Raw genomic sequence first — 25346 nt, 5'->3', positions numbered from 1 at the left:
GCAAAGTCAAAAACAGAATCCAGACTTCTGCTCAAACCACTAGCTGAAGCCTATCCCACATCTCTAAGGACACTTCTAAATTTGGAAGCCAGCCGGAAGTCCTTACAGGACAGAGACTGAGACCTCAACATCTGACTACATCCTTATTAACTGCATAAAGGAGTACAGGTAATCCAGTAACCCAAACCTTGTGCCGGGTGGGAAAAGGAAAAAAAATGATTTTATTTCCCACAATATCCAGTTGCCGCTGACAGCCTGGATGGAGAAGGAAGTAAACACTGAAAAGGGATCTTAGATGGGTTCTTGAAGAAGCTATCAGCCCTGCAAAATAGAAGTCGAAATCCTGATAAATGATTTTTCACAATATGTTTGTCCCGCTCAATATACATTGCTCTTCACCAGCATGTGCACTTCCTGTTTGGTTAGCCCACTGCAGAGTGGCCTTTTCCCCATTTCCTACACATCTCTTTGGCTGGCAGGCTGGGTTAGACCAGCATTCTGTTACAGCAGAGGGCCCCAAATTGTGGGGCATGCTACCCAAAGGGGGTGTGGAGGAATGTTTGGGGGGGGGGAGGGCGGCGGCGCATGGCCTGGCGCGTGGCCCGGACCAGCCCCCATGTTGATGCTGGAGGGGAGGGGAAGGGAGTGCCACTCATCTCTGCTCCTGGCCTCGACTGCTGGCCCTGTGCCTGAGGCCCAGGTTGCCAGCCTTAGCTCACAGCCAGGGCTCCATTCTCAGCCCCGTCCCTGCCCCCAGCTGCGGCCCCAGCATTGGCCCCCTTACTCCAGTCCACGTCCTCCCACCCCTCCCGAGCCATGGCCCCCACTCCGGGCCCTGGGGGGGATGGGGCAGACAGCAGTGTGGTGTGACCCTGAAAAGTTTGGGGAACACTGTGTTACAGTCTCTAACTGACGACACGGAGATTTATCAATGTGTTGCAATTGGGTACATTAAAAATCCAGAGTCTGATTTTCCACTGCCATGCAGAGTGTATGGTGAATGAGCAAGAGAGAACAGGTCCACGGGGTTTACATGCATGGCAAAGCTTTAGTGAAAATTGCATTTTACCTTATCTGCCCCAGATCATTCTTTAGCAGAAAACACTATGCAAGTAACTCAGCAAATATAAAAAGAAAAGGAGGACTTGTGGCACCTTAGAGACTAACCAATTTATTTCAGCATAAGCTTTCGTGAGCTACAGCATCCGATGAAGTGAGCTGTAGCTCACGAAAGCTCATGCTCAAATAAATTGGTTAGTCTCTAAGGTGCCACAAGTCCTCCTTTTCTTTTTGCGAATACAGACTAACACGGCTGCTACTCTGAACCCTTCAGTAATACAGACTGTTTCCCCATTTTTGTACTTGGACAAAGACTTGAATGGTATTTTCTACTAAAGAATGATTTGCAGCACATATATTTATTGAGCCTTAAAGGCTGAAATGTCTCCCAAGCTGAGCCCCACTACAGGGCGTTCTGAGAAAGTAGGGCAGAACCACCAAAGCCCAGTACTGTGCTGCTAAAGGCACACTCCCTTATGTTGTAAGTTTCTTCATGTCTATCAACAATCTCAGGGAAAGATGTGGATACAGGAGCTATTGTGGCAACTCAGTACTGCAGGTCTGATCCAGGGGCTGGAGGCAGACCTAATGCTGCACAGCGGATTGCAGTGCATAATTCTTCTCAAAGGATGGAGGATCTACCCTGGAGATTTCTTATGCCCAAGAGATCAGCGGGGCCCTCTCTAACGTGGGACTATTCTAGCATGTTGAATATACACTGGTGAATCCGTCTGCCAGCAAAGTAAACGAATCCAAGCTCCTCTCACCCCTCCACAAGCGTTGAAATCACCAAGAAGAATTCACAGGGGCTTCACGGTTACAACCGAACACTGCTGGAAGCTTCCCTGACATGCCCAGTGTTAGGGTATTTATCAAGAAAAGCCTGAAGACTGACTATGCTTTGCACATAGAAGATCCAAATGCTTCAAATGCGCAGGCCTCCAGATTCCAAGTCTGGAAGTCATTCTAGGAGAAAAATTCTACATTCAAGACAGGATCTAAAAGAGGATCGTCACTGCAACCCCGCTACATTACAACTGGCACTCTGAAAAAAGAAAGAGGGACCAGGAAGTTCAAAAAATAAGGCCAAGTTGTTATCCAGCCAGGTTTCTAATGCTGTACATGCTAGATCAGACAGACTATCCAAAATCAAATCCCAGATCCATTATTTACAATGGATTTATTTGCCAACAGCACCTTGAATAGTTTTGTAGCACATCCAAATCCCTTTTAGCACCAAGTTCTTTGATTACTGACACCAACCTCTTTGGGTTTATCAGGGCTAGCATGTCTTTCTCCTAACTTCAGTGAGGAGAGAATGAACAAGGATCAGGGTCTAGAACTTGATCTCCTGGAACAGAAGAGGAGTTATTTATCGGCCTCTGCACATGAAGCTGTTGACACAACAAAGCCGATCAAAAAGTAGCCAATGAGATAATTGCTCACACCAGGCCCCATCTACACAGCCTCAAAAATTTCACATCTAAGCTCATCAGGAGTCAGACTCAAGAATCTAGGCTAGGAAGTCATTTTAGCTGCCTCAGACCCATTCAGGAGTAACACACAGAAGGCCCAGAATAGCCATGGCCCTTGTAGCTCTCTAGAGAGCTGTACCACCCTGGCTTCATAATTGCAGGCCAGAGTCCAGGTTAAAAAAAAAAAAGTATAAAAAAATCTAAGATTAGAAATAAAAGACTCCATAAATAATATAGAACATACTAGAACCAAACGCTCCCAGCACCATCTGGTCAGCCTTGTTTGTCCCTTTGTCAGCTCCCCAATCACACAACAAGATATGCATCCCCTATTGACAATGAAAACATTTGTGTGTACACACAACTGCCTCCTATGCAGAGAGACTTACTACACAATTCATCACACACAAACTACTCCAACACCCAGCATCTTCTACCAATGGTGCTGTAAGTCTAGGGTTTAAAAGGGAAGAAGGATGCAGGAAACCTTACAAGTTATTATTTAGGTCTCAGCCATGAACTATTTAGTTTGTGACCCCTACCTCATGGCCAATCGCTTCAATAAGAAATACCCAACTGACCTCAGCGGGAGGGCAATGATTCAGGAACTCTGCAGGTTTTTGCCATATATATTAGTTTACAAATGGCACCTGAACCCTGCTGGACTAGACCTGGAACCTCTGCTTATTTTGAGAAAGAAAAATCACATTGGACTCAAAGCTTTGAAAAACTGGGAAATCCGATTAGAACTTTTCATGGGTGACTTGCAAAGATGCTGGAAGGATGGTCACTATTCTATTCAAACACCACCTATGTACAAACACTATTCGGGGGTTTCAGTCCTAGTCTGTGGGGTTGGTTTTGTAGGTTCAGTATATCCCATTGTTTTCTCCAGTGAGAATACTGCACAGGAGAATCTTTACCTTGCCGAGATAGGGGAAATTTAAGTCTCCAGCAATTCAACAAATCTGACCCCATGGGTCTCATGCTTGGCACCCAGAAAATGAGGAACGCAGCTACCACCTATGAAGTTTGGTTTAAGTGACCTGCCCAGCATCACATAGGATCTTAGTGGCAGAGGCAGAATCCAGTTATCCAAAAGACCATCCATGCTCTTCCTGCAATCCCCTGCCTCGTTCACTACACTACTAACAACCTCTAACCTCACTCCTTTTCCTGTTTTCTCTTTCATTGTCCCCAGTACTCAGCTGTGGCCTGGGCTTAGTGGTTCCTCCCCCTTCGTTGAGGGGTAGACCTTCAGTCTTGGGCAGGTCTAGGCCCGCCTGTCCCAGTCCTGCAAATAGTACATAACTAGCTTTTGCTACCAATGAAGCAGGGATCCTACAGACGACAGCCTGATTCACTACACAAACCTGGCTCATTCTTAGAGCAGGTCCATCAAGTGCCCTAAATGAGACAGGTGTCTTGTGGACCAAAATAGGATGTGACCCTGTAATGAAAGCCTGTCATAATGAAAACACACAAGGGAACCGAGTTAAAGTTGCACAGCCAACTTAATTATGGCATTTGCTAACTGCTGAGTGCTTCACTTTGCTGCTTTTAAATTTTTAAACATGTTATCTCCTAAGCTTCTAGAAGCTTAAACACTGAAAAAAACCTTCTATCACAGGAATCCATGCTGGCCCTTCACATGGGAACTCAGCAGGGTTGAGCTCTTTAGTTCCATGGCACATTCTCTACCACAGGAACTAACAGAGTAACTGGTCGCAGTAGAAGGCTATTATCTTCTATGTTGTCCTGGCATGACAGGGGGATAAGGGAGACACTATGCCAGTGAGGTTCAAGGATACTTGCTAGACAGCAGAGGAATGGTGAGCATAGGGATAATGGGCTCCCTCCCAGGGTCTGTAAGGGAGTGGTCTCTTAGTGGGCAAAGATACTTCTGCTTCTAACCCCACCTTTCCAGTTCATGACCCAGTCACCTGCCCTACTCGTATCTCCTCCAGCTGCTGCCCCAGGTCTCCCAATGATTCCTGCTTCCCTCACTTGTATACTCCCCCCTCCCCCAATATCTTCTGTCCTCTCTGCTCCTGCCCTGCACTCCCAGCTCCTATTCCTTCTCCCTTGTTTCTCACCCCTTTGCATTTGGGTCATTTGGCTTCCTCCTCCTCCTTGCTGCCTGGGCACCGGCAGCAGGAGCACGGAGAGCATGGAAGAATGTCTCCCTGCTCTTAGTCATGGTGCCTGGCACCCCCATTGCAGGAAAAGCCTGCTCAGCCCCTGCAGCCCTGGATGGAGCATGCTCAGTCACTCTGTGGGGATGACAGATGCAGAGTCTGGTCTTGAAGGAGGAGCTGTGCAAGGATGGAGCATGCTCAATGCAGATGCAATCTTCCAAGAATTTAGTTGCCAAACAAAGCTCTATGGTGCATGTGGAAGCAGATTTTTCAGACGTTTATAATTTGGCCAGATTTGGGAATATTTTCATGGGAATGACAAATGGCACATTCCTGACACCAAGGGCAAGCACCCTGCAAAATGTAGGGTCTCTGCTCCAAATGATAGAGACACTAGAGTTTCTCAACAGAAGTGTTGAAAGATTCCCCACCTCACCACCCTCCTCCTCTGGAATGGCTGAGCTGCTTTATCCGAAACTTTTTTAAAAAGTTCAATTGTAGGCACACATCCAGTATGGAAAATTTCAGCCTGATCAGTTTAAGTTTGGCAAAATTATAAGCAACTGAAACCAGGGGTTTATAATGGAAAATGTCAGATAACCTTAACTATAGGCGGCACAGGTGATGACACTCACACTCAGTTACCTTTTCAAAGACCTAATATAAACATATGCAGCTAGCTAGAAACATTTGAGATAATACAGACATATTCTCTTCATTTCCCCCACTACACTGAACTGGTGGGAGAGCATTAAGCTAACAGAGACAAAGAACGATTTTTGAGCAGCTACAAGTTGCATGTACAGAGAGCATATCCAATGGTTGGTACCCACAGAGGAGTCTTTTGAAGTCCTTATAGCCTCTAAAAGCTGGGCACATGCCAGATTTGGATCCCCTTGTTGACAATGAATAGTACCTGGCTTGACGAGCATTATCATTTATTTCATTGGAATGACTCAGAGCAAGAGACTACTCAGCATGAGGAAAGACAGCAGAATTTAGCCCAAAGTTAGTAGCATGAAGGATCTCAACCATGGTGATTTATCTGGAGATCAAAATAAAGGATATTTTAATGAAACTGTCAACTTCTATCTCCACTACTCTGCATCCCTCTCACTAGTTAAGAACAGTCGCTCAGAAATGTACATCACAAATGACTTTCAAAGCACCATTGTAAAGAGTACGTTCAGGAAACAATACTGCTGTGTATGCCTCACACTCAAAATTCACTTCTTTTTTCAAAATTCAACACTATTTATAAGCACAGTATTACTGACGCTTCTTGGACACACAATAGATGACTGTATACATATATTAATGCAGCAACTACTCACTCTCTCTTGTGTGTTGTGGGTCTGGAAAGAAGAGACTGAGGGTAGCCAGAGAACTCCAATCCCTAGAATCATAGAATATCAGGGTTGGAAGGGACCTCAGGAGGTCATCTAGTCCAACCCCCTGCTCAAAGCAGGACCAATCCCCAATTAAATCATCCCAGCCAGGGCTTTGTCAAGCCTGACCTTAAAAACTTCTAAGGAAGGAGGTTCTACCACCTCCCTAGGTAACGCATTCCAGTGTTTCACCACCCTCCTAGTGAAAAAGTTTTTCCTAATATCCAACCTAAACCTCCCCCACTGCAACTTGTCCATATTTTAAAACTAAGAAAAATTGAACTCAGGAGAGTCTCGGACCCAATGTCTGCCCAGCTCACGTACACAAGGCAGTTGAAAAATTGAAATAGATGCACCAAACATCTGGTCTACAGTTACTCTCCTCCTCTCATCTCTGCAATGCAGTCTGTCTGAGTGAGAGAGTTTTGCAAGAGTGTGCATGGTGCACACAGTTAATACTTCAGGGCAGATTTTCATCGGTATATTGTCACATTTACATGATCACAGGTTGAGTTACAAGGGGAGCCTTGGTATTTCATCAGGGGAGATTCACTCAAATTCAAGTGTCTCTTCCCACCATCTGCCTAGCTCTGGTAGCCTAATGGCCATCTGCAGTGCTGCAGTTCACTTAAGACAACCAATTGGAACATCCAGTTGGGTTTACTTCCCAGTCTATGTGCAACGTAGCACCAGAAAAATTGAGGCAAGAAATGGCTAACATGACTGAAGAGGTGTGTGCTGTGCAGACTCTTTCAGCACAGTCTCACTTCCACTGCTACATACCCTGGGACAGTGGCAATTACAGGCAGCAGCCAAGACCTGGGAAAGGCAGCATTTGCACCTTAAAAGCAAGGAAAGGAACCGATGGCCTGGGTAGGGAGGTGGAGGACAGCTGTCTAGTGCAGTTAGAGAACAATCTGTTTCAAAGTTTTAGGAAAACACTAAGTTTGTCACACAGTTTTCAAGCACAAAATGTTTATTTTTCTTCTTTTTAATATATACAATCTCTTGGGGATTTTAGTGCCACTGACTTTGTCAGTATACAAGGGGTGGACTATACATCAGGCAATCGCAACAAACTGTGAGATCCAGTGCAAGCTGAAGGAGAAATGATGTGAGAACATATTTTCCATGTTTGCTCAGGAAGCATACAGACATGAATCTAAAGAAATTAATTAATTAAAGATACATGTTACAGAGGACAGAAATCTCTTACTACAGTAAGTATTTTGCCCAGGCAGAAGACTCTGCATCATGGTCTACAAAATTCAATTCTAACTGAATCGATGGAATATTATATTTAAAGGGTACAAACAAAATAATGTAGACAGTTATAATGCTCAAAGTACAACAGAACTATATAATTCACAGCTTGGCAGCACAAGACATCCCCACCCTTTGGCAGGTAATATAAAATGTCATTGCAGTAAAGAAATCTAGAGCAGTGTGCCTTCAAATCTGACCATGTAATGTTTTGTTACCAGTGCCCATAATGATTTCCCTTAGTGTGTTCTGTTAAAATGAAACTTAGCATCAGTACATCAGTTTTAGTGGTTACCTTGTGCCTTTTGACTGAGAGGTGAAGATGCAGATTCTACGCACAGTAAAATGGACAAAAAGCATCTGTCAAACAGAAGAGAGGTGTCTTTGCTACCTACAATGCAAACTTAATTAAAATTGAAAAAAAAAAAATTCAAACAAACCGTGTTCAAAACCCCAAAACCAAAGGATTCACTGTTCACATAAGAAAAAAGAAAAATAAGAGCTTCACATTTCATTCCATTTCAGTGCAAGCACTGTTAGCACTTCAGTGACAAAAAATATTGTTCTTAACCAACACTGCTGACAGAATTGAAGGGAGAGTACACGCAAGTACGATACTTACATACTTCTTATAGCAATCTGGAGATGGGTTGTCCTATAATCAAGATTTCAGTTAGATTGTTCATCGATGAAACATGCACGGATTTGTAATTTAACTGAATTAAACAAGCCCATTGGGGGAAACAAAATGTAATCAATTTGCTGCTGAACTAAAAGAAAGCAGCATTTGCCTGCCTGCTCCCTGTAACAAAAGTAAGTTGTCATCTGCAACAAATATACCAACAACTGCATAACAGAAGGAAATGCACTGCCCAAAGCTATTCCCTATACTTATGTACAACGTTCTTTCATTGTTCTTGTAAATGCTTCTATTTTAAAATGCATATATTTCACTACTCATTGTACAAATGCAAATGGATTTAGATCAGTGTCTCAGTCAAACCAATCTCACCTTGCAAACTTCTGAAAAGCCTTAAAACATTTAAATTCAACCCACTAATTAAAATAAAAGCATTTACAGTAGAAAATGGAACTAATCAAGAGCTTCAATTGTAAACCTTCAGTATTTTCGCAAATAAAAAAAATAAAAATTTAAACTCACAAGCAGATTGTAAATAAAATACACCTTTCAAATATTTTTACATCTCTTTCCAGCTGGGACTGAAAAGCTTAAATTCAAGGCACTGTACTCCTGCAAGGGTTAATACAATTTTGTAACCTTCAATTCAAGTATATTAACTTTAAAGACTGCAAGTGTAGAACACGGGAACACAAGAGAATAAAGTGTCTTTAGCAAGGACATTTAAGCAAATATTGCCATAACAAACCAACTATCTTTTGTGAAAACATTTCACAGTGATTGCTTGATGCACTGTATGGCTGTGTGTGCTATTAGGCCTGAACTGGGTGCCAGCAGAAGAACCATACCTCTTCAAACACATATGGCATCTATAGGCTCAAAACACTCAGCATTCCAATTTTGAAATCATCATTATCTATCAAAAGGCAAGAAAGCTATGTTACTTTCATGTTAGGGCCAGGTGGATTGACAGCGGGCTGCTGCAGTGACACTGGAAACATCTGCAAGCCAGTTTTGCCAAGAGCTGCAAACTGTGCAGTACTCTGAGCTCCTACAATCCCAGGTTGTGCTGTTGTGCCCGACCACTGTACTCCATAAACTGGCGTAGGGAAAACTCCTCCATATTGACAAAGAGGCATCACATAAGGTGTTACTGTGCCAGAAAGGGTAGCACCTGGCATAGGCACTGGCATGGCTGGCGAAACTCCAGGAGCTAATGCGGCTGACATAGGATAAGACACTGGAACAATGCACTTTTTCCCCACTCCTGTTCTTACTGAATTAACCTATAGAAAGACAAATAAAAAAGCAAAGCTATTAAGCTGATCTTCTCCTCACTGACCAATGAAGCGTTTTATTTTCTGAACTATAAAAGCCGTGGAGAATTGGTCATTTTCAGCTCAGCGGTGGCAAGTGATTCAGCTCTTACGTTAGTCTCATTCCCTCAAGTAGCAAAGGCTTTGAATGACAGGGTGCATACCACCACACTTCACTGACCCTTTCTAACAGAAACCCCCTCTGTGTGAGACAAAAATGGGAAAGGAATGCAAAGAATAACTTTGCATCAAGTTCCTTGGCCTCTCCACTATTAGACTCTTCCAGAAGCCTCTGAAATAATAAACTTTGCTCTCTCTCAGCCCATGCAAGAATCAAGTGGGTTCTAGTCACCCTCCAACTCTAGGGACAGGGTCAGTTTGGGAAATTAAAAATAAATTTTGATGTGGGAAAAAACGCAGATGCCTGTATACATAATAGCTGTGTCAACTATCTAACCCAAAAGGGGCAGGCAGGCCAGGGTATGCCACTAAACCAGGGGGAGCACTCAACACAGAAAGCCACAAAAGCAATTTTTTGTAAAAGGTGATCTGTAAGATCCCCCAACTCCAGCTGGCACTTATGCCTGCCCGAGAAAAACAAAACCGCAGCCTAATCTCATGTTAAACTTCCTCAGTTTTTTAAAATCCCAGCACAATTTTTCAAAGGAGGGGGGTTTAGCCCTCAGTAGTTCACCCTCATTGCTCACTGAAACAACGGTATTTGGAGTTTGCATGGTGGGGTGACAGAAAGGGCTTTCTTTTCTCGGAATTATAAGGTTAACAATAGAGCAAATACCACAGTAACGATTATGGTGCAAGACAATCTGGTCTCCCTGTGGACTGGGTTAGTTTTTAATTTCATACAACTTCCTGCAGTGTTTGCACCAAATCAGCACCTATTCCTGAAACAGAGATACCAGTGTTTCTTTTAATTTGGAAATCTCAATATGGAACAGGTCAAATGGCAAAGATTGGCTCAAGTGGGGAATTTTTAAGGACAGAAAGCAAGTATGAAAAAGACATAAGGGTGTGTGTGTCATGGTGGGTTAGTTTCTTATATTTTATTTTAAAAGTATCAGTAATGTCACCAAGTGACTTTTTGCTTTTGGGGTTGCAACATCTAGTTGCAAAACAAAACTCTGATTTGTAACCAGTGCAGAAATAGTTAATGGCTTTTTTTTTTGCTTAACTTTATCTCAAGTGAAATTTGAGTCTGTGTGTTATCAATATATTAAAATATACATGACACCTGAATGGTAGGTTTTAAAATCAGTGATGCAGCAAAATCCCCCACTAAAAATAATGGCATGAACCAGGTTTCTTTTAACTTTTTTGATTCTTTTATATTGTTAATTGTGTCAAAACTATTGGTTTATTTTATAGCAGTCAGAATATAGCCAATTGAAAAGCAACAACATGAACTGAGGACATATCTAGACGACAGGATGATTTAAAAAAAATGTTATTTAAGCCCATATTTTGAGAAAATGGTGTTTTCAAGCAAACTAGACTGTTCTAAGTAACTGACAACAGATTTACTTTGCACATGCTTCACTCCAATTTACAATTGATAATACTTCCCCAACAAGCAATAGACTATAACACATTACTGGAAGTCACTAAATGGCACTAATGCAGATGGTTTCGCTACCTCTGTTTACCTGAATGTGTAAGAATCAGAACTTGGAGAAATGCTTATTGTCAGCTGTGTGATACAGCTCTTTTTAGATGCTGAGAAGTATGGTTCTACCTTGGTGTGTGTATGTTTCTTGCTCTCTCTCAACTACATCACTCTTGGGCACAGCTGCTTCTTATAGATTATACCCATAGAGGTGGACATAATATTATCCGGCTCTCAAAAAAATAAACCCCACACATGCAGGCTGTATCTTGTAAAGTTGAGACAGATTCATGTTAATGTTTCGAGGACTTCTCTACTGCTTAGTGCATCCTGCCAGAAAATGATCAAATGAACAGGTTTATTAATTATGGCTGCACTCCAGCCATTGCCTCTTTCTCCATGTATAGGAGGTTGACTGTCAAACTATTTTTCAGCAACCTTTTTGTGATTCTCCAGCTGTACCTCAAAAGACATCATCTTCATCAATAATCCTCAAATGTTTTCAGCAGATCATTAGCACTCTTGCATCTCTCAGCATCTTCTGAGTGTGATGTCACAACCAGCACCCCTGCCAGGGTGTTCAGAACCGTGCCGTGGAGTGGAGCATGTGATTCTAGTTTCAGTGAAGCCATGGACTGTCATTCTCTGTGCTCACTTAGTGCATGAAGTTCAAGGCAAAACCTGGCCAAATCTGAAATCCTTGTCCAAATACTGACCAACAGCTTGAATAGTTCTGTCATGAGGAAAGATAGAGCTGTATTCAAGGTCGGCTGGGTATTTCATTAAATCTGTCTGAGGACAAGGCAGGTATTCCAACTGATGCACACGTGAGGAATCTTGCCAGGCTCAAGACATAGCAAGGCACTGCTGGGGCTTTATCAGGTAAGCCACCCAGTGAACTGTAAACAGACGCCAACCGTTCCAAATAAGAGGTGGAGGACCCCATAACTTATCGTTCCAGTGTCAATTTCAGAGCTGGATTCGCAGCTGAGGTTGAATTATGTCACTATTTTCTCCCTCACCTCCTGAGATGGTCAACTCCATGCTGATAGAATGAGCCATTTTAAAATCACTAGATACTTGCTGGACCAGATGTCCTATTCTGTTGGCTAAAGTATTGTCAGCAAAGCTGGCTACATCCATTAGCGCCAGTTACTCATTTGGAAGGAAGTTCTAATGCAGGCTCGTTTTTAACGTATCCTGATGACTCCTGGATACACATTGTTCATCAATGATCAGTGTGAGATGCTAAAACAGAAGGCACTGTGTAACTATAGGGAGTCTTTTTAATTGCAATAGCATTTCCTGATACCAGCATTTGCAACACACCTTGAAATACTTCTGGTTGGCGTGGATCATATATTTTATACTAAAGTTGTCTTGGGAGGTGTAGGAATATCAGATGCTGGTGTCCTGGTGCAAATGGCACAAACACCAGAACCTTGTGTTTCATTCATTCGGTTAAGAAGTGTGAGAGTGTGTGTGTGAGAACCAGAAGAGTCTTTGCAGAATATTTTGGAGTTGTGTCTCCTAGCTCATTGACAATGTTTCCGAAAAAGCTAGGTTCTCTGGGATGAGAAAGAAGAAGTAGAGCTGTGTCTTTACTTTCTAGCTGATTCTTATACACTATACCATGACAAGTGGCACAGAATCACACGGCTAATCCTATTCTGAATGGACTTTACATAATTCACAGTGTTTCCCTATTGGTTTCATTTTATGTATCTTTCTGCTTTTTGTTCTCGACATTTTGTTTATTAAGCTAGCCTGGGCTTAACCATGCTAGATAAACAAACACATAGTTCTCACAATGAATGGCTCCACCAAATGCATTGAAAAATTGCATCTAAAGTCACATGTGATACAAATAACTTCCCTGGCAAAGAAAGAAGTGAATTATGCTAAACCAAATTAAGGCCACTTCAATTCCGAACGAGAATGTCCACACAGGGGTTTAATGCAGTTTAACTAATTCACTTTGAGTTCACACCTTTAATTGGATCAGATTAATTTTTGAGTGGCCTATGCAGACAAGCCCTTAATGAAGTTTTCAGACATGCTAAAAAGCATTTTATAAATAAAACATTATTGAGAGGGAAGGAGGTGAGCAAGTCATTTTTCTTTCTTCCTCCCTTGATAATCCTTTCCCATCACATACACTGTACTTATCTTACTTTAACCACATTCATAACTATGCAAACAATGCATAATTATATATTAGGAAACAGTCTCAACACAGATGACATGTCTATATGATATATAAAGCTACCTGACATGCAGTAGCTGAAGTGAACATAGGACAAACCTTAAGAAACCACATGGCCAATGCAACCAAGCTATAGAAAATAGAGTGAAAAAACAGATGCAGGCTTCCATCCAAAGTCCACCCATTCTGCTGGAACATGTCATGACCTGGTCCTGGTTCTCTCAAATGGAGAAATGGAAGTTCCTCCTCTCTCCACCTTCCCCACCACTCAACTACAATCCACTCAAAATGCTACAGCTAAACAGATCTTCCTTCCCTGGTGTGTCGACTCTGCCAGCATCTCTCCGCTCTAATCTCTTCAATCCCTTCCTGTCTAGCTACAGCTCAAGGCTATGTACAGCTCCGCTCCTGCCACATCTCAGCCTTTCCTTCCACATACCCCCCACTTTGCGTATTACGCCTTCCAAACTCTTTTGACCTTAATAAACCTCTGGTCTCTCCAGTGGTGTGGGAACTATGGTTGCTACCACACTCCCTGGCTTGAAGTAGTAATACAAACACAAAATACATGGTTTCCATCATCAGTACCCCCTGTCCCAGAACCCCTAGGTCTCTCCCGTGGCTTTTTCACACTCCCCCTTACATCCGGAAGAACAGTCACACTCCTGAGCACCAGATCCTTCCTTAGAATACTACTCTTCTGGCTAGCCTTTTACTGTCATCCTCCTCCTTCTCCACTGCTATCCTCTCCTGTGCCCAGTATACTCCTAAACAGTAATTTACCAAATACGTCAACACACAAAACAACAGTAAAACAACAAAATGGAGACATGTGGCGGTAAGTAGGAAACAGTTGTCTTTTTTTCTGCTCCACCTCTTTTGCCTGTCTTTTCTTACCAGGCTAGGTCTAATGTGCCAGTCACACCTAGTGTGTGATAAATTGGTGTATATATCCTATTTTCTAGAGATTAGGTCTGGTCAGTTCTCACAGTGCAGCACAAGAAGATTTTTACTTCAACCAAACTTGGTGGGGCGAGTATGATCTTGGTCATATCTACAATACTACTAACAGTAATAATCTAGGATCACCACCACCAAACAGAATATGGCTAGTGCTGGTGGCTAAGAGAAGTAGAACTGGGATGTCACTTCATACACAGACTTCTCTTTCCTCCCGTCATCGGACAAGAGGTCAAAATACCAAGGGGTATGAAACAATTGAGAACTGGCATCAGATGATCCTGTCAATGCCCACTTACTTGGCATCTAGACAAGCGAGATGTAGGGAAAGCCAGTCTGACAGACGGCGGAAGATAGTGAGTAGTGGATTCTGCTCAAGCACAAAATTTCATCATAGTTCCATTGTTCTTCCAAGCCAACCAATATGGAACACAGCAAAACAAGTGCTGACAATCTCCCTTCCTTGTCCTTGCCCCTACGCCTACTTCAGAGTTCTTGCTTCCTAGACAGTCAACTAGCTAAAATAAAGCTCACACAGATGTATAAAGTTTTGGTAAGGGACAGGCTTTAAGACATCACATGCCGGTGACAGAAAAGAGGATGCGCCTTTTATAGAGCAATCACATCACCGACTCAAACATTTTTTTCTGCTCACAGCTTTCCTTTATGGTTATTTCTTTTATAAGCATTTAGAGCTCATGTAGTAGCAGGAAGGAAAGCCCCTAGTTAGTGAATCCCTTGGTTCCCTGTCATCTTCAGGTGATATGTTTATCCAAAGAACATTCAATGCACTTTATACATAAGGCAGTTTTTATATCACTTGCCGCATTCCTGTGTTTTTGTGGTGCCCACAACTACCTACAAGAGTTGGTTATTTCAGTCCTTGTCCAGCATGGATTAGCAGTTGTGAAAATTTTATTAGGTGGTTTGACATCAATACCTACAAATTATCTCCCTTTACATTTCTACATATACTGTTGGATGATCAGTTTTCATGCATATTTCCTGTCTGAAAGGGAATAAGTCACAGGAAAGCTCAGATGAAGACATTCGACCGGTGTTTGAGTGTTCCATAACACTACTGAAAATTGGAAGGTATTTTTTAAAAAAAGGTAAAGGGTAGTGACTATATTTCATACTCAGAGTGCTAGGCAACATGGTGTGGTTCACTGTAGGAATTCTCATTTCAATAGGAACAAAACAGAAAGCTGTTCCTTTTTCCCCTTGGAAGGGAAAGTTAAAGTCCTCCTTTGTGAGCCCAGTCTCATGTATTGCCTACTATGCTTCCAACTATGGACAGGGGGAAATTAAGAATGAGAAAAACACTATACGTCTGTATGAAATTGGTCAAGCACATCCACCAACATTTCAAAGAGCTGTTAGTTGCCTTCCCCTTAAAAAAGCAGCTCTCACTTTAAAAACTTACCTGTAATATCTTGTACTCACACAGCAAACAATTTGCCTATGGCAATAAAAGGACCTTAAGGGAAACAGAAATGTTCTTTCAGAAAAAATACACAAAGTTTGCTGACCATGTTATAGGCTGAGGGAGAAGCAGATCGTATGTTCATACTGAGCTCTAGGTTCATGTGTGCAACTCCTATTAATATTAATGGAGGTTCTGAGTAGAAAACAGGCACAATGAAGATGTACAGATTTGGATGGAAGGGACTTTCCAGCTCATCTAGTCTATCCTCTGCCAATGCAAGTTTGTCCCAATGTTACATCACGATTGCTTTGCCCAGTTAAAAAAACAAACAAACAAAACAAAAAACCAAAAACCTAGACTGCCTCCGGTGGTAGATGCTGCCACAGATGTCTTTAGAACCTAAAAACGGCCCTACTGGGTCAGACCAATAGCCCATCTAGCCCAGTATCCTGTCTCTGACTGTGGCAAGTGCCAGATGCTTCAGAGGGAATGAACAGGCAATTATCAAGAGATCCACCCTGTTGTCCAGTCCCAGCATCAGGTGGTCAGAGGGTTAGGGACACCCCTGTAATGGGGTTGCACCTCTGACCATCTTGGCTAATGGCCAGTGATGGACCTGTCCTCAATAAACGTATCTAATTCTTTTTTCAACCCAGTTATATTTTTGGCCTTCACAACATCCCCTTCAACGAGTTCCATAGGTTGACTGTGCATTGTGTGAAGTACTTCCTTTTGCTTGTTTTAAACCTGCTGCCTATTAAGTTCATTGTGTGACCCCTGGATCTTGTGCTATGTGAAGGAGAAAACACCACTTCCTTATTCATTTTGTCCACACTATTCATGATTTTATAGATCTCTATCCTATCCTCCCCTTAGTCATCTCTTTTCCAAGCAGAACAGTCCCAGTTTTTTTAATCTCTCCTCATATGGAAGTTGTTTCATATCCTTAATCATTTTTGTTGTCCTTCTGTTTACTTTTTCGGTTTCTAATATATCTTTTTTGAGATGAGATGGCCAGAACTGCACGCAGTATTCAAGGTGTGGGCGTACCATGGTTTTATATTGTAGCATTATGATATTTTCTCTTATCTGTTTCCTATTGTTTCCTAACATTCTGTTAGTGTTTTGGACTGCCGCTGCACATTAAACAGATGTTTTCAGAGAACTATCCACAATGACTGCAAGATCTCTTTCTTGAGTGGTAACAGCTAATTTAGACCTCATCATTTTTATGTATAGTTGGGATCGATGTTTTCCAATGTGCATTACTTTGCATTTATCAACATTGAATTTCATCTGCCATTTTGTTGCCCAATCACCCAGTTTTGTGAGATCCTTTTGTAGCTCTTCAGTCTGATATCTTGAGTAATTTTGTATCATCTGCAAACTTTGCCACCTCACTGTTCATTTACATCTTTTTCAAGATCATTTATGAATATGTTGAACAGTGCTGGTCCCAATACAGATACTTGGGGGGGCCGCGATATATGTGAAAACTGACCATTTACTCCTCCTCTTTGTTTCCTACTTTTAAACAGTTATGGATCTATTAGAGGACCTTCCCCCTTATTCTAGGACTGCTTAGTTTACTTAATAGTCTTTGTTGAGGAGCCTTGTCAAAGGCTTTCTGAAAGTCCAGGTCCACTATATCCACTGTATCACCCTTGTCCATGTGTTTGTTGACCCCCTAAGAGAATTTTAATAGATTGTTAAGACAAGATTTCCCTTTACAAATGCTGTTTTGACTCTTCCAACTAATCGTATTCATCTGTGTCTCTTATAATTCTGTTCTTCACTATAGTTTCAACCAATTTGTCTGGTAATGAAGTTATGCTTACTGGCCTGTAATTGCCAGAATCCCCTCAGGAACCTTTTTTAAAAAATTGGTGTCACATGAGCTATCCTCCAGTCATCTGGTACTGAGGCTGATTTAAGTGATAGGTTACATACCACAGCTAGTAGTTCTGCAATTTCATATTTGAGTTCTTTAGAACTCTTGGGTGAATACCAGCTGGTCCTGGTGACTTATTACTGTTTATCAATTTATTCCCAAACCTCCTCTACAGACACTTCAATCTGGGACCATTCCTCAGATCTGTCACCTAAAAAGAATGGCTCAGGTGTGGGAATCTCACTGATGTCCTCTGCATTGAAGACTGATTCACAGAATTCATCTACCTTCTCCGCAATGGCCAGGTCTTCCTTGAGTGCTCCTTTAGTACCTCGATCGTCCAGTGGCCCCACTGATTTTTGGAAGGGTTTCTGCTTCTGATGTACTTAATTTTTTTATGGTTAATTTTGGAGTCTTTTGCTAGTTGCTCGTCAAATTCTTTTTTGGCCTGCCTAATTGCACTTTTATACTTGACTTGCCAGAGTTTATGCTCCTTTCTATTTTCCTTTGTAGGATTTGACTTCCAATTTTTAAAAGATGTATTTTTGCTTCCAACAGCCTCTTTTACTCTGTTTAGCCATGCTGGCTTTTTTTTGGGGGGGGTTCCTCTTTTTTTTTTTCTGTAAGAGATTTGATACAGAGTTATATATTTTAAAGCCAGAAGGGGCCATTGGATCATCTAGTCAATCTCCTGTATACCACAGGCTAGGGAATTTCACCCATTTATCCATGCATTGAGCCAAATGACTTTTGTTTGACTAAAGCAAGAAAGGCATTCAGTCTTGAATGGAGGACATCAAGAGATGGGGAATCCACATCCCTTCCCTTGGGAGTTTGTTCCAATGGTTAATAACCCTCCCTCTTCAAAACATGAGCCTCCTTCTAATAAGAATTTATCTGGATTGAACTCCCCGCCCGCAGTTCTTGTTATACTTCTCTGCTAGGTTAAAGATCCATTTAGCACTTTATATTTTCTCCCTGTGAAGGTACTTAGCCACTGTAATCAAGTCAACTCTCAATCTTCTTTTTGGCAAGCTAAACAGATTGAGTTTTTAAATCTTTCCTATAAGACATTTTCTCCACCAGCCCTCATAATTTTTTGGCTCTTTTCTGCATTCTCTCCAATTTCCCAGCATCTTTTTAAAAATACTGACAGCAGGACTGGACACACTATTCCAGTACTGGACTCCCCAGTGCCATACACAGAAGTGTAATCAGCTTCCTGCTCTCACTTACTACTGTGACATCAGTGGGCAATTTTTCCTGTTGTCCAGGTTAAGTGTTTCTCGGCTCAGCTTCATCCCGTTTCTTCTGGTTATTCCTCTTTGATCATCATAAACCATTCCTGTCTCCCTTAATTTCAAATCCATCCAAACATCTCTAGACTCACAGAAGATTTTAACGCCCAGTGCCATGTGTGCCATTGGAAATCTCCCCCTTAAATCACATCTGTCGCCCTGGTTTTGAGTTCTGAGTTGTGCCTCTAAGTGGCCTAGGCCAGAAGGGCAGAACTAAGGGCAAGTGGGGGTAAGGTGGCTGTGAACTACCTTTGCACCCGCAGGATTCAAGGCTGCTCTAGAGGCCAGTGTGGACTTCAATGTAAATCAGAACAATCAAAAGATGCTCTAGTTAATGACAGTGTCCCAGGGCTGCCTGTGGCCTGCTCTGCAGGTGCAACATCCAAAAATCCCTGTTGTGCTGTGGGGAGTTGCCACCTGCCCTGGCCCTGCCTCCAGCGTGGGCCTGGCCAGGCTGAGCACATAGGGCTGCTCGCACTGGGGAAATCTCCCTGGTCAACAGCAGTGGGGCTTTTACAGGTCCTGTAGATCAGTACAGCGGCATACGGGGCCCCGGGTGTTTGGATTTTAACCTTTCCTTGTAAGTAATTTCTTCGAACAACTCCACCATCTCTGTTTCTTCCTTGGACAATAACCTTACTTTAGGATGAAATATATCCCCAAACACTCTGCAGACTATATGTGGAATATTTCCCTCCATCTCTCCCCCACCAATATTCTGCCACACCCCAGATGGAATATGGGAGCTCTTAAGCAGTGCACACATCACCGAACAGCTTAGGATAGGCAATAAAGACAACTGCTCAATGGCCATTATAAAGCGAGTTAGGCAAAACACACTATCATTACCCAAACTGGAGCTTGAGCAGGACACCTGGACTGACAGCTCTAACTTGTGCCGAAGTCTCAGCAAAGGCAGCTTTCCAACTGCAAAACCCCTGTCGTGGTGTAGAACGGGCAGAATGACAACTACTGGATACCCCAAATCACTTCCTGAAGCACCTTTGGGGGGATCTCCCATCCAAGAACTGACCAAGCAAAAGTATGGGTCGCTTGCAATAACTGACAGGATCTACAGACAGACATGGGTATTGTTGTGAAACAATGTGCTCATTTATTATGTATCTGGGCAGCAAAACTGCATCAGCATTTTGTAGAGAGGGGGTAGGACCCTCCCCCCTTCTTGTTAAGCTCTGGCCACTCAACAGAAAAATTATGTTTTAAACAGTTTCACTGTGCTGTACGTTTGTTTTCCCCATCAAATCTGCCGTCATGTTGCAGTGACACACATTTTCACTTTGTCCCAGGAAGGGAAGTCAGCAAACTCCTAAGCATGTGTTTGGACAGCACCTAGCTCAATGGGGGTGAATCTCCCACCACGACTGCAATGCACAGGTTTTTAAAAATAGGGTTTTTCTAGGGTTTATTTATTGTTTGTTTGCTTGGAGTTTTGTTTCTCTTAAAAAAAGTAACGTTTCTCCATCAACATTTAGTTCTTTCGATTGGAAAAGATCACTGTACAATTGCCACAGTGTTTTTTTCCTCCCTCATCTTTATTGCTATTTTATTTCTTCTAGACTCAATTTTCAGCCTCCTGAAAAATGAAACCAGGCAAAAAACAACTGGGCAGGGAGTCATTAAGTCCAGAAGAAGACACTGTAGGCCAGGAAGAATTATGGGGCTTATGTGAGGTGTAACTGGGATTCATTGTTTGTCTCTCTCCTTCATTTTTGTGCCTGCAGGGATGTAGCATAAGCTCTTATTCTCAACACCGTCAGCTGAGCCATGAAGTCAAGCGTGTGCGTGTGCACAGAGATGCACACACATCTCAGGTTATTCAGCTGTGCCACTGAACAGAGGATTAGCGGGTAGGAGATGCTAGTGCTTCCACTCCTCACTGTATTCGGGGTCATCTGATGACGATTTAAAAGTGTCTGTAGTATGGCACTGCTCAGCCAGCAAGGGCAAGCTAACTACCCACTCGACACCCATCTCCTCCTCAAGACAGAGTATTCACAAAGTGTCTGGCAGAATGAGAGCTCGCAACATACTACCACCAAGCCACTAGTCCAGCAACCATTCTATATGAGGAAGATTAACATTAAAAAAGGAGAGGGATTTTAGCAAAAGTAAAACCTTGTTTAAGTCAAGCAATCTGTGGATCACCAGCCAGTGTGTTGCTGTTTATCAACTATTAATTAGCAGTTCTTAATTTTAAAAATATATATTGGCCCATAGGTTACCAAAATTAACTCCAGAAGACCAAAAAACATAAGCTATTTTAGTACTTAGTGAAGTGAAATGGACATTGCAGTATATTTTAAATTTATGTCCTCCTCCTCATATGAGTTCTGCAATGGCTGTCAGATACATGGCAAAATGTATGTTCTTCAAGGAGCGCCACTTACTCCACACCTCTCATTCTGTGCCTGCATGGGATTAGCCTTTGGCTCCATGTCTTGCCTTTTTTGGTTCTGCTTTAGTTGGTTTAAAGAAGGTTTTGACTGTGCTGCGCCAACAGTTTTGCTTGTCCACTGATCCACCAGTTTGTGAAGATCATCTGTGAATGTTCCTTTCTTGTTGTTACTGTTGTTCGCTTGCACCTGGACCTGCAGAGCTGGTGGTGGTAAAGGCTCAGGACACGTTACAAGACTGTTTGTAGACGATCCTAGAAAGTCACACACAAAGAAAAGGTCAGCTACGTCATCGTTAGCGCACCACTTTGCTGCTTGATTGATGTTGCTCCCGCACTATGGCTCAAAAGTTTGTTTTTTTGTCCTTTAATGTCCTCATCCCTTTCTAAAGAACATCTTTGCTTCAAAAAATGGTCCCTGTACTCACACTGATAGTTATGTTATTGTGCATCATCTATGCCACAGCAGTACCTTCCCCCAGATGAAGTTATTTAGTAGTGTTGATGTAACACCACTTATAAAAGTATCTCCACAGATCATTACCATTGGAATACAATTTGATGTAGCTACTATTAGCTTTTGTGAATCAGGATTTTACTAGATCAAAATGAAATGCATAGATGATATGCACTTTTGTTAATATTTATGCAAGTTCATCCAAGAAAAATAAGCTTAGAAAGTATAATGTAGGTTTCCAGGGTTAAGAGAGGACACTGTTGAGTTGGTGATGCCTCAAAGGCTACAGAAGCATTCACTCTCTCTTTCTCTCTCACACACAGTTATGGAAATATCTGTCCCATGTCTGTGCTGGAGCTCCACTTCCTGGCAATTTAGTACTATGCCAAATTAGCACTGAACGTGAAGTGAGGAAAGGTGCGGATTTCAATTTCCAGGGAAAACATTAAGTGAAACAGTTTTAACAAATGCACTTGGATATATTCAAAATATAATTTTAAGCAAAGACCATCTCTTCAAGCAAAAAGTTCAGCGAATTGGAGTGAAAGGATTTATTTATAAACATCAACACAGAGTCGTCTTTTTCTGCTAACATGAATTTTCCAGCCCATAAAGTGCATTGGGATTAACCTACTAATGTTCCTCTAGTCACATAAAATACCCGCACCCTCCTTTAAAGGATCATGCATTCACCCTCTGGTGCGGCTTCTATGTGACTCCTGCTCTCATTCTTTTGGGAAAGGGACCAGTGAGAAGATATGTATTTTGAGGATAAAGCTCTTCAGATAGTGTTCCATATTTCATGCATCTCAACAGGAATGAGGTAGCATCAAGCTATAGGTTCAGCCAGCAGCAAAATGGCAGTTTTATAAAAACTGTACATAGAAGATTAGACACAAGCACTTTACTCCGTTCTCTCTCACATATCTCACACAGAAAATACCCCACAATTATCTTGCAGCATGCACGTGTCCCAAAGCGTCACGAGACATGCACTGTGACTCAAGAGATACCTGCTCACAATTCATATGCAGCCTAATTTAATGTCAGCAAAGGTACAACAGCTGCTTTTAAGTAAACAAACTATATTTTAGTCAAAAATAAATAAAACATCCCATGCTATGAAAGAAATACTGAGAAACAAAAATGGGATAGTTACTACTACTGTGATCTTTGCCTAGACATAGTCGTTTCAGGGTGGACCCTATAAGGTAGAACAATACAAAGACACACAGAGTTAGGCAAGGCTAAACACAACAAGTCTGATGGACAAGCTTCTGTACTTTAGGCAATCAAAAAGTAGTCATTATGCAAGGAGGAGCAGACAGAAAGTCAGCAGTTCAGGTGAGTAAAGGAAATCTAAATAACTGGGCAGCCCAAACCTACATTAATGTGCAACCATACAAAAGCTTTAAAGGACATAACTGTGTGCCAAGAACAAGATTCAATAAACTTGAAGATTTTTAAAAAAAATCACCTTGGCTTCCAAATAGGGCTTTTTTTGATTCCTACTCTATTTATGCAGGGAATGATGTTAATTCAGTTCATGACAGGATGCCAAAAAAAATTTCAGTAGCAAGTAAAGCTAGTCTGGCTGCAAAGACTAACTGTAAAACAACCCCAAAAGTCTTGTTTTACTAGTCCAAAAAGATACATTGTTCTGCAGGTCTGAGGCCAGTTTTTTAACTGCTTCTGTAATAGGATTTGTGTCTAAATGCAAAATTCCGAATTAAAAAAAGCCACAAACTAGTTTTCCTTTCATGTCTTTTCAAGGTGCACAAAGAGTCCAGCACAATAGCAGAGGTCTCATTTTTAACCATACTATGTATTTTCCAGTATTGCCTTATTGTTACATTCTCCATCATTATTTTTACAAGTTCAGCAGAATATATGCTCTTACGATGCCAGGCGTCCAGACCACTGTCTGAGTGTAAGGTCTTGCCAGGCAGGACCATCATTCCCTATAGGAGCATCAAATTTTCTGAAAGATATTTTGGACTTCGGTGAGAAGAAAGCCTAATGATGGTATCCCAGGGGGTGCATATCTGGGCAGGGGCAGGTAATAATCTGCTGTCTAGGCGCACTTCAACGTATGAGCAAATCAGAGGGCACAGCAGAACCCAAGACAGTGTGGGTTCCCCTGCCTAGCAGCATGGCACCAACACACTATAGTACTATGGAAGAGAGCCAGGGTTAAGCTCAGGGGTCTTGGTTCCAAGTTTAATGGGGACTCTGAATGAGTCTCAGAAGCAGAGAGAAGGGAGACAATTCAGAACTAGAACGAGAGGAAAAAGAAAGAGACAAACTCTTTTGGCATGGGTGGCACAAGAGAAAAAGGGATCTGAAAGAGATTATTTTTATTTTCTACACACAGCTGAGTGATGCTGTTCACCCTGTAAACAAACAGAAGGACATTTCTGAGGTAGTGTCATGCTTGATTTGTAAGTAAGGAAATCCCAGTATTTTAGTACTCAGCTCTTTACACTTAAAAGGCAGATATAAGCACACACAATAATAACTGAAACAGAGTTTGGGTTGCATTTAATTGATTTTTGTTCTTTTGCTCTTCAATACCTCCAACATACCTTACCCTGCCTTTCTCCACCCTACAGTCACAGCCCTTATTACAAATGTCTCAGTGGGACTAAAATTAGGTGGTCATTTTGCTAACTCTCTTGCAATACTGTAGAATGCAAATAGGAGCATTTGGCTCCATCAGCTAACATACACAGTGAAAAGAACTTTTGTATTAGTGCCTGGAAAATATAAAAGCAGGCAGCAGATTACTGCACACGCTCAGATCACTATGTTTAAAAACACCCTGCAAAACAAATACACAAACATATGCACCGTGTCAACTAGGGCCCCAAAGCTATAAGCACTTCAGTATATGAGTGGCTAGGCAGGTGAGTAGGCTTACTGAGTTCAATGGTACCATTAGTGTGTAAAGTTACTCAGCCACGTAAGGGTCTATAAGAAAGGAGCCTATTAAACAAAAACATTAGGAAAGTGAATCACCAAAAATAGGGCTTACTTTTTCAAACAATACCTCTGCAGAACATTGCTTGGAAGACAGGAAACATTACCTTGACTGAGATAACCCCTGAAGCAGAGCAGTGAAAGAGTCTGAAATGTTTATTTTTAAAATGCCTTCAGGTAATAGCTACAGCTGTTGAACTTAAATTCAGGCACTTCATTTATAAAGGTAAACCCAATTTGCATTTATTTTGTTAATCACTTCTGAAACAAAGGAGTGTAGGAGATGGAAAGCGAGGAACAGGATGCAAGTAATTAAGATATGAAGTCTGACCTGCCTTAGGGTGGTAACAGTAAAGTGGAAGGAAGTCCCTCAGATTTTAGAGATCATCACTAAGAAATTAGGCAGCTACCATATTTTCCAGGACCCACAAAGTCTACTGTCCTACTCGTTCATCAACAGTTACCAAGAAGCTTGTAAACTTTAAAAAAAAAAAAAAAATTAAACTTCTCAAATTTTTATAAACTGTTGGACCATTTTCCATCAGATGCTCAAGTATTTAATTCATTACTATATAGACACTTGAGAAAAAACGTTTTGGGAGGAATTCATAGAAGTGCCAAATTTAAGAGCACACACTCCAATGGCACTTTTGAAAACCCTTCCCAAAGTCCATGCAAGATCTTTCACTGAATGTCTGATTCTCGTGGTACATAAATAGGCTTGGCAGAATTGGATTTTTTAAAAAATAATTTGACAGATAATGTCAATGGTTATTTTGAAGCATTTTTTATATTTTCATCAATTTAAATTTT

At 41.7% G+C, this 25346-nt stretch overlaps 1 protein-coding gene across 1 annotated transcript in view; it reads right to left on the bottom strand.

Annotated features, from left to right (window-relative positions):
* Positions 1–8898: 8898 nt before the first annotated feature.
* The window catches only part of WNK2 (WNK lysine deficient protein kinase 2), a 163142-nt gene continuing 146694 nt past the window's right edge, over positions 8899–25346 (bottom strand). The window contains exons 26-28 of the mRNA XM_077821699.1: positions 22714–22758; positions 21093–21352; positions 8899–9249 (exon numbers count right to left, since the gene is read on the bottom strand). Of these exons, the coding sequence (XP_077677825.1) occupies positions 8899–9249; positions 21093–21352; positions 22714–22758 (656 nt within the window). The remainder of the gene's footprint in view (positions 9250–21092; positions 21353–22713; positions 22759–25346) is intronic.

Source organism: Eretmochelys imbricata, chromosome 7 (assembly GCF_965152235.1).
Source record: "Eretmochelys imbricata isolate rEreImb1 chromosome 7, rEreImb1.hap1, whole genome shotgun sequence".
Taxonomy (NCBI): Eukaryota; Metazoa; Chordata; order Testudines; family Cheloniidae; genus Eretmochelys; species Eretmochelys imbricata.
This window is presented reverse-complemented; position numbering and strand designations above follow the sequence as displayed.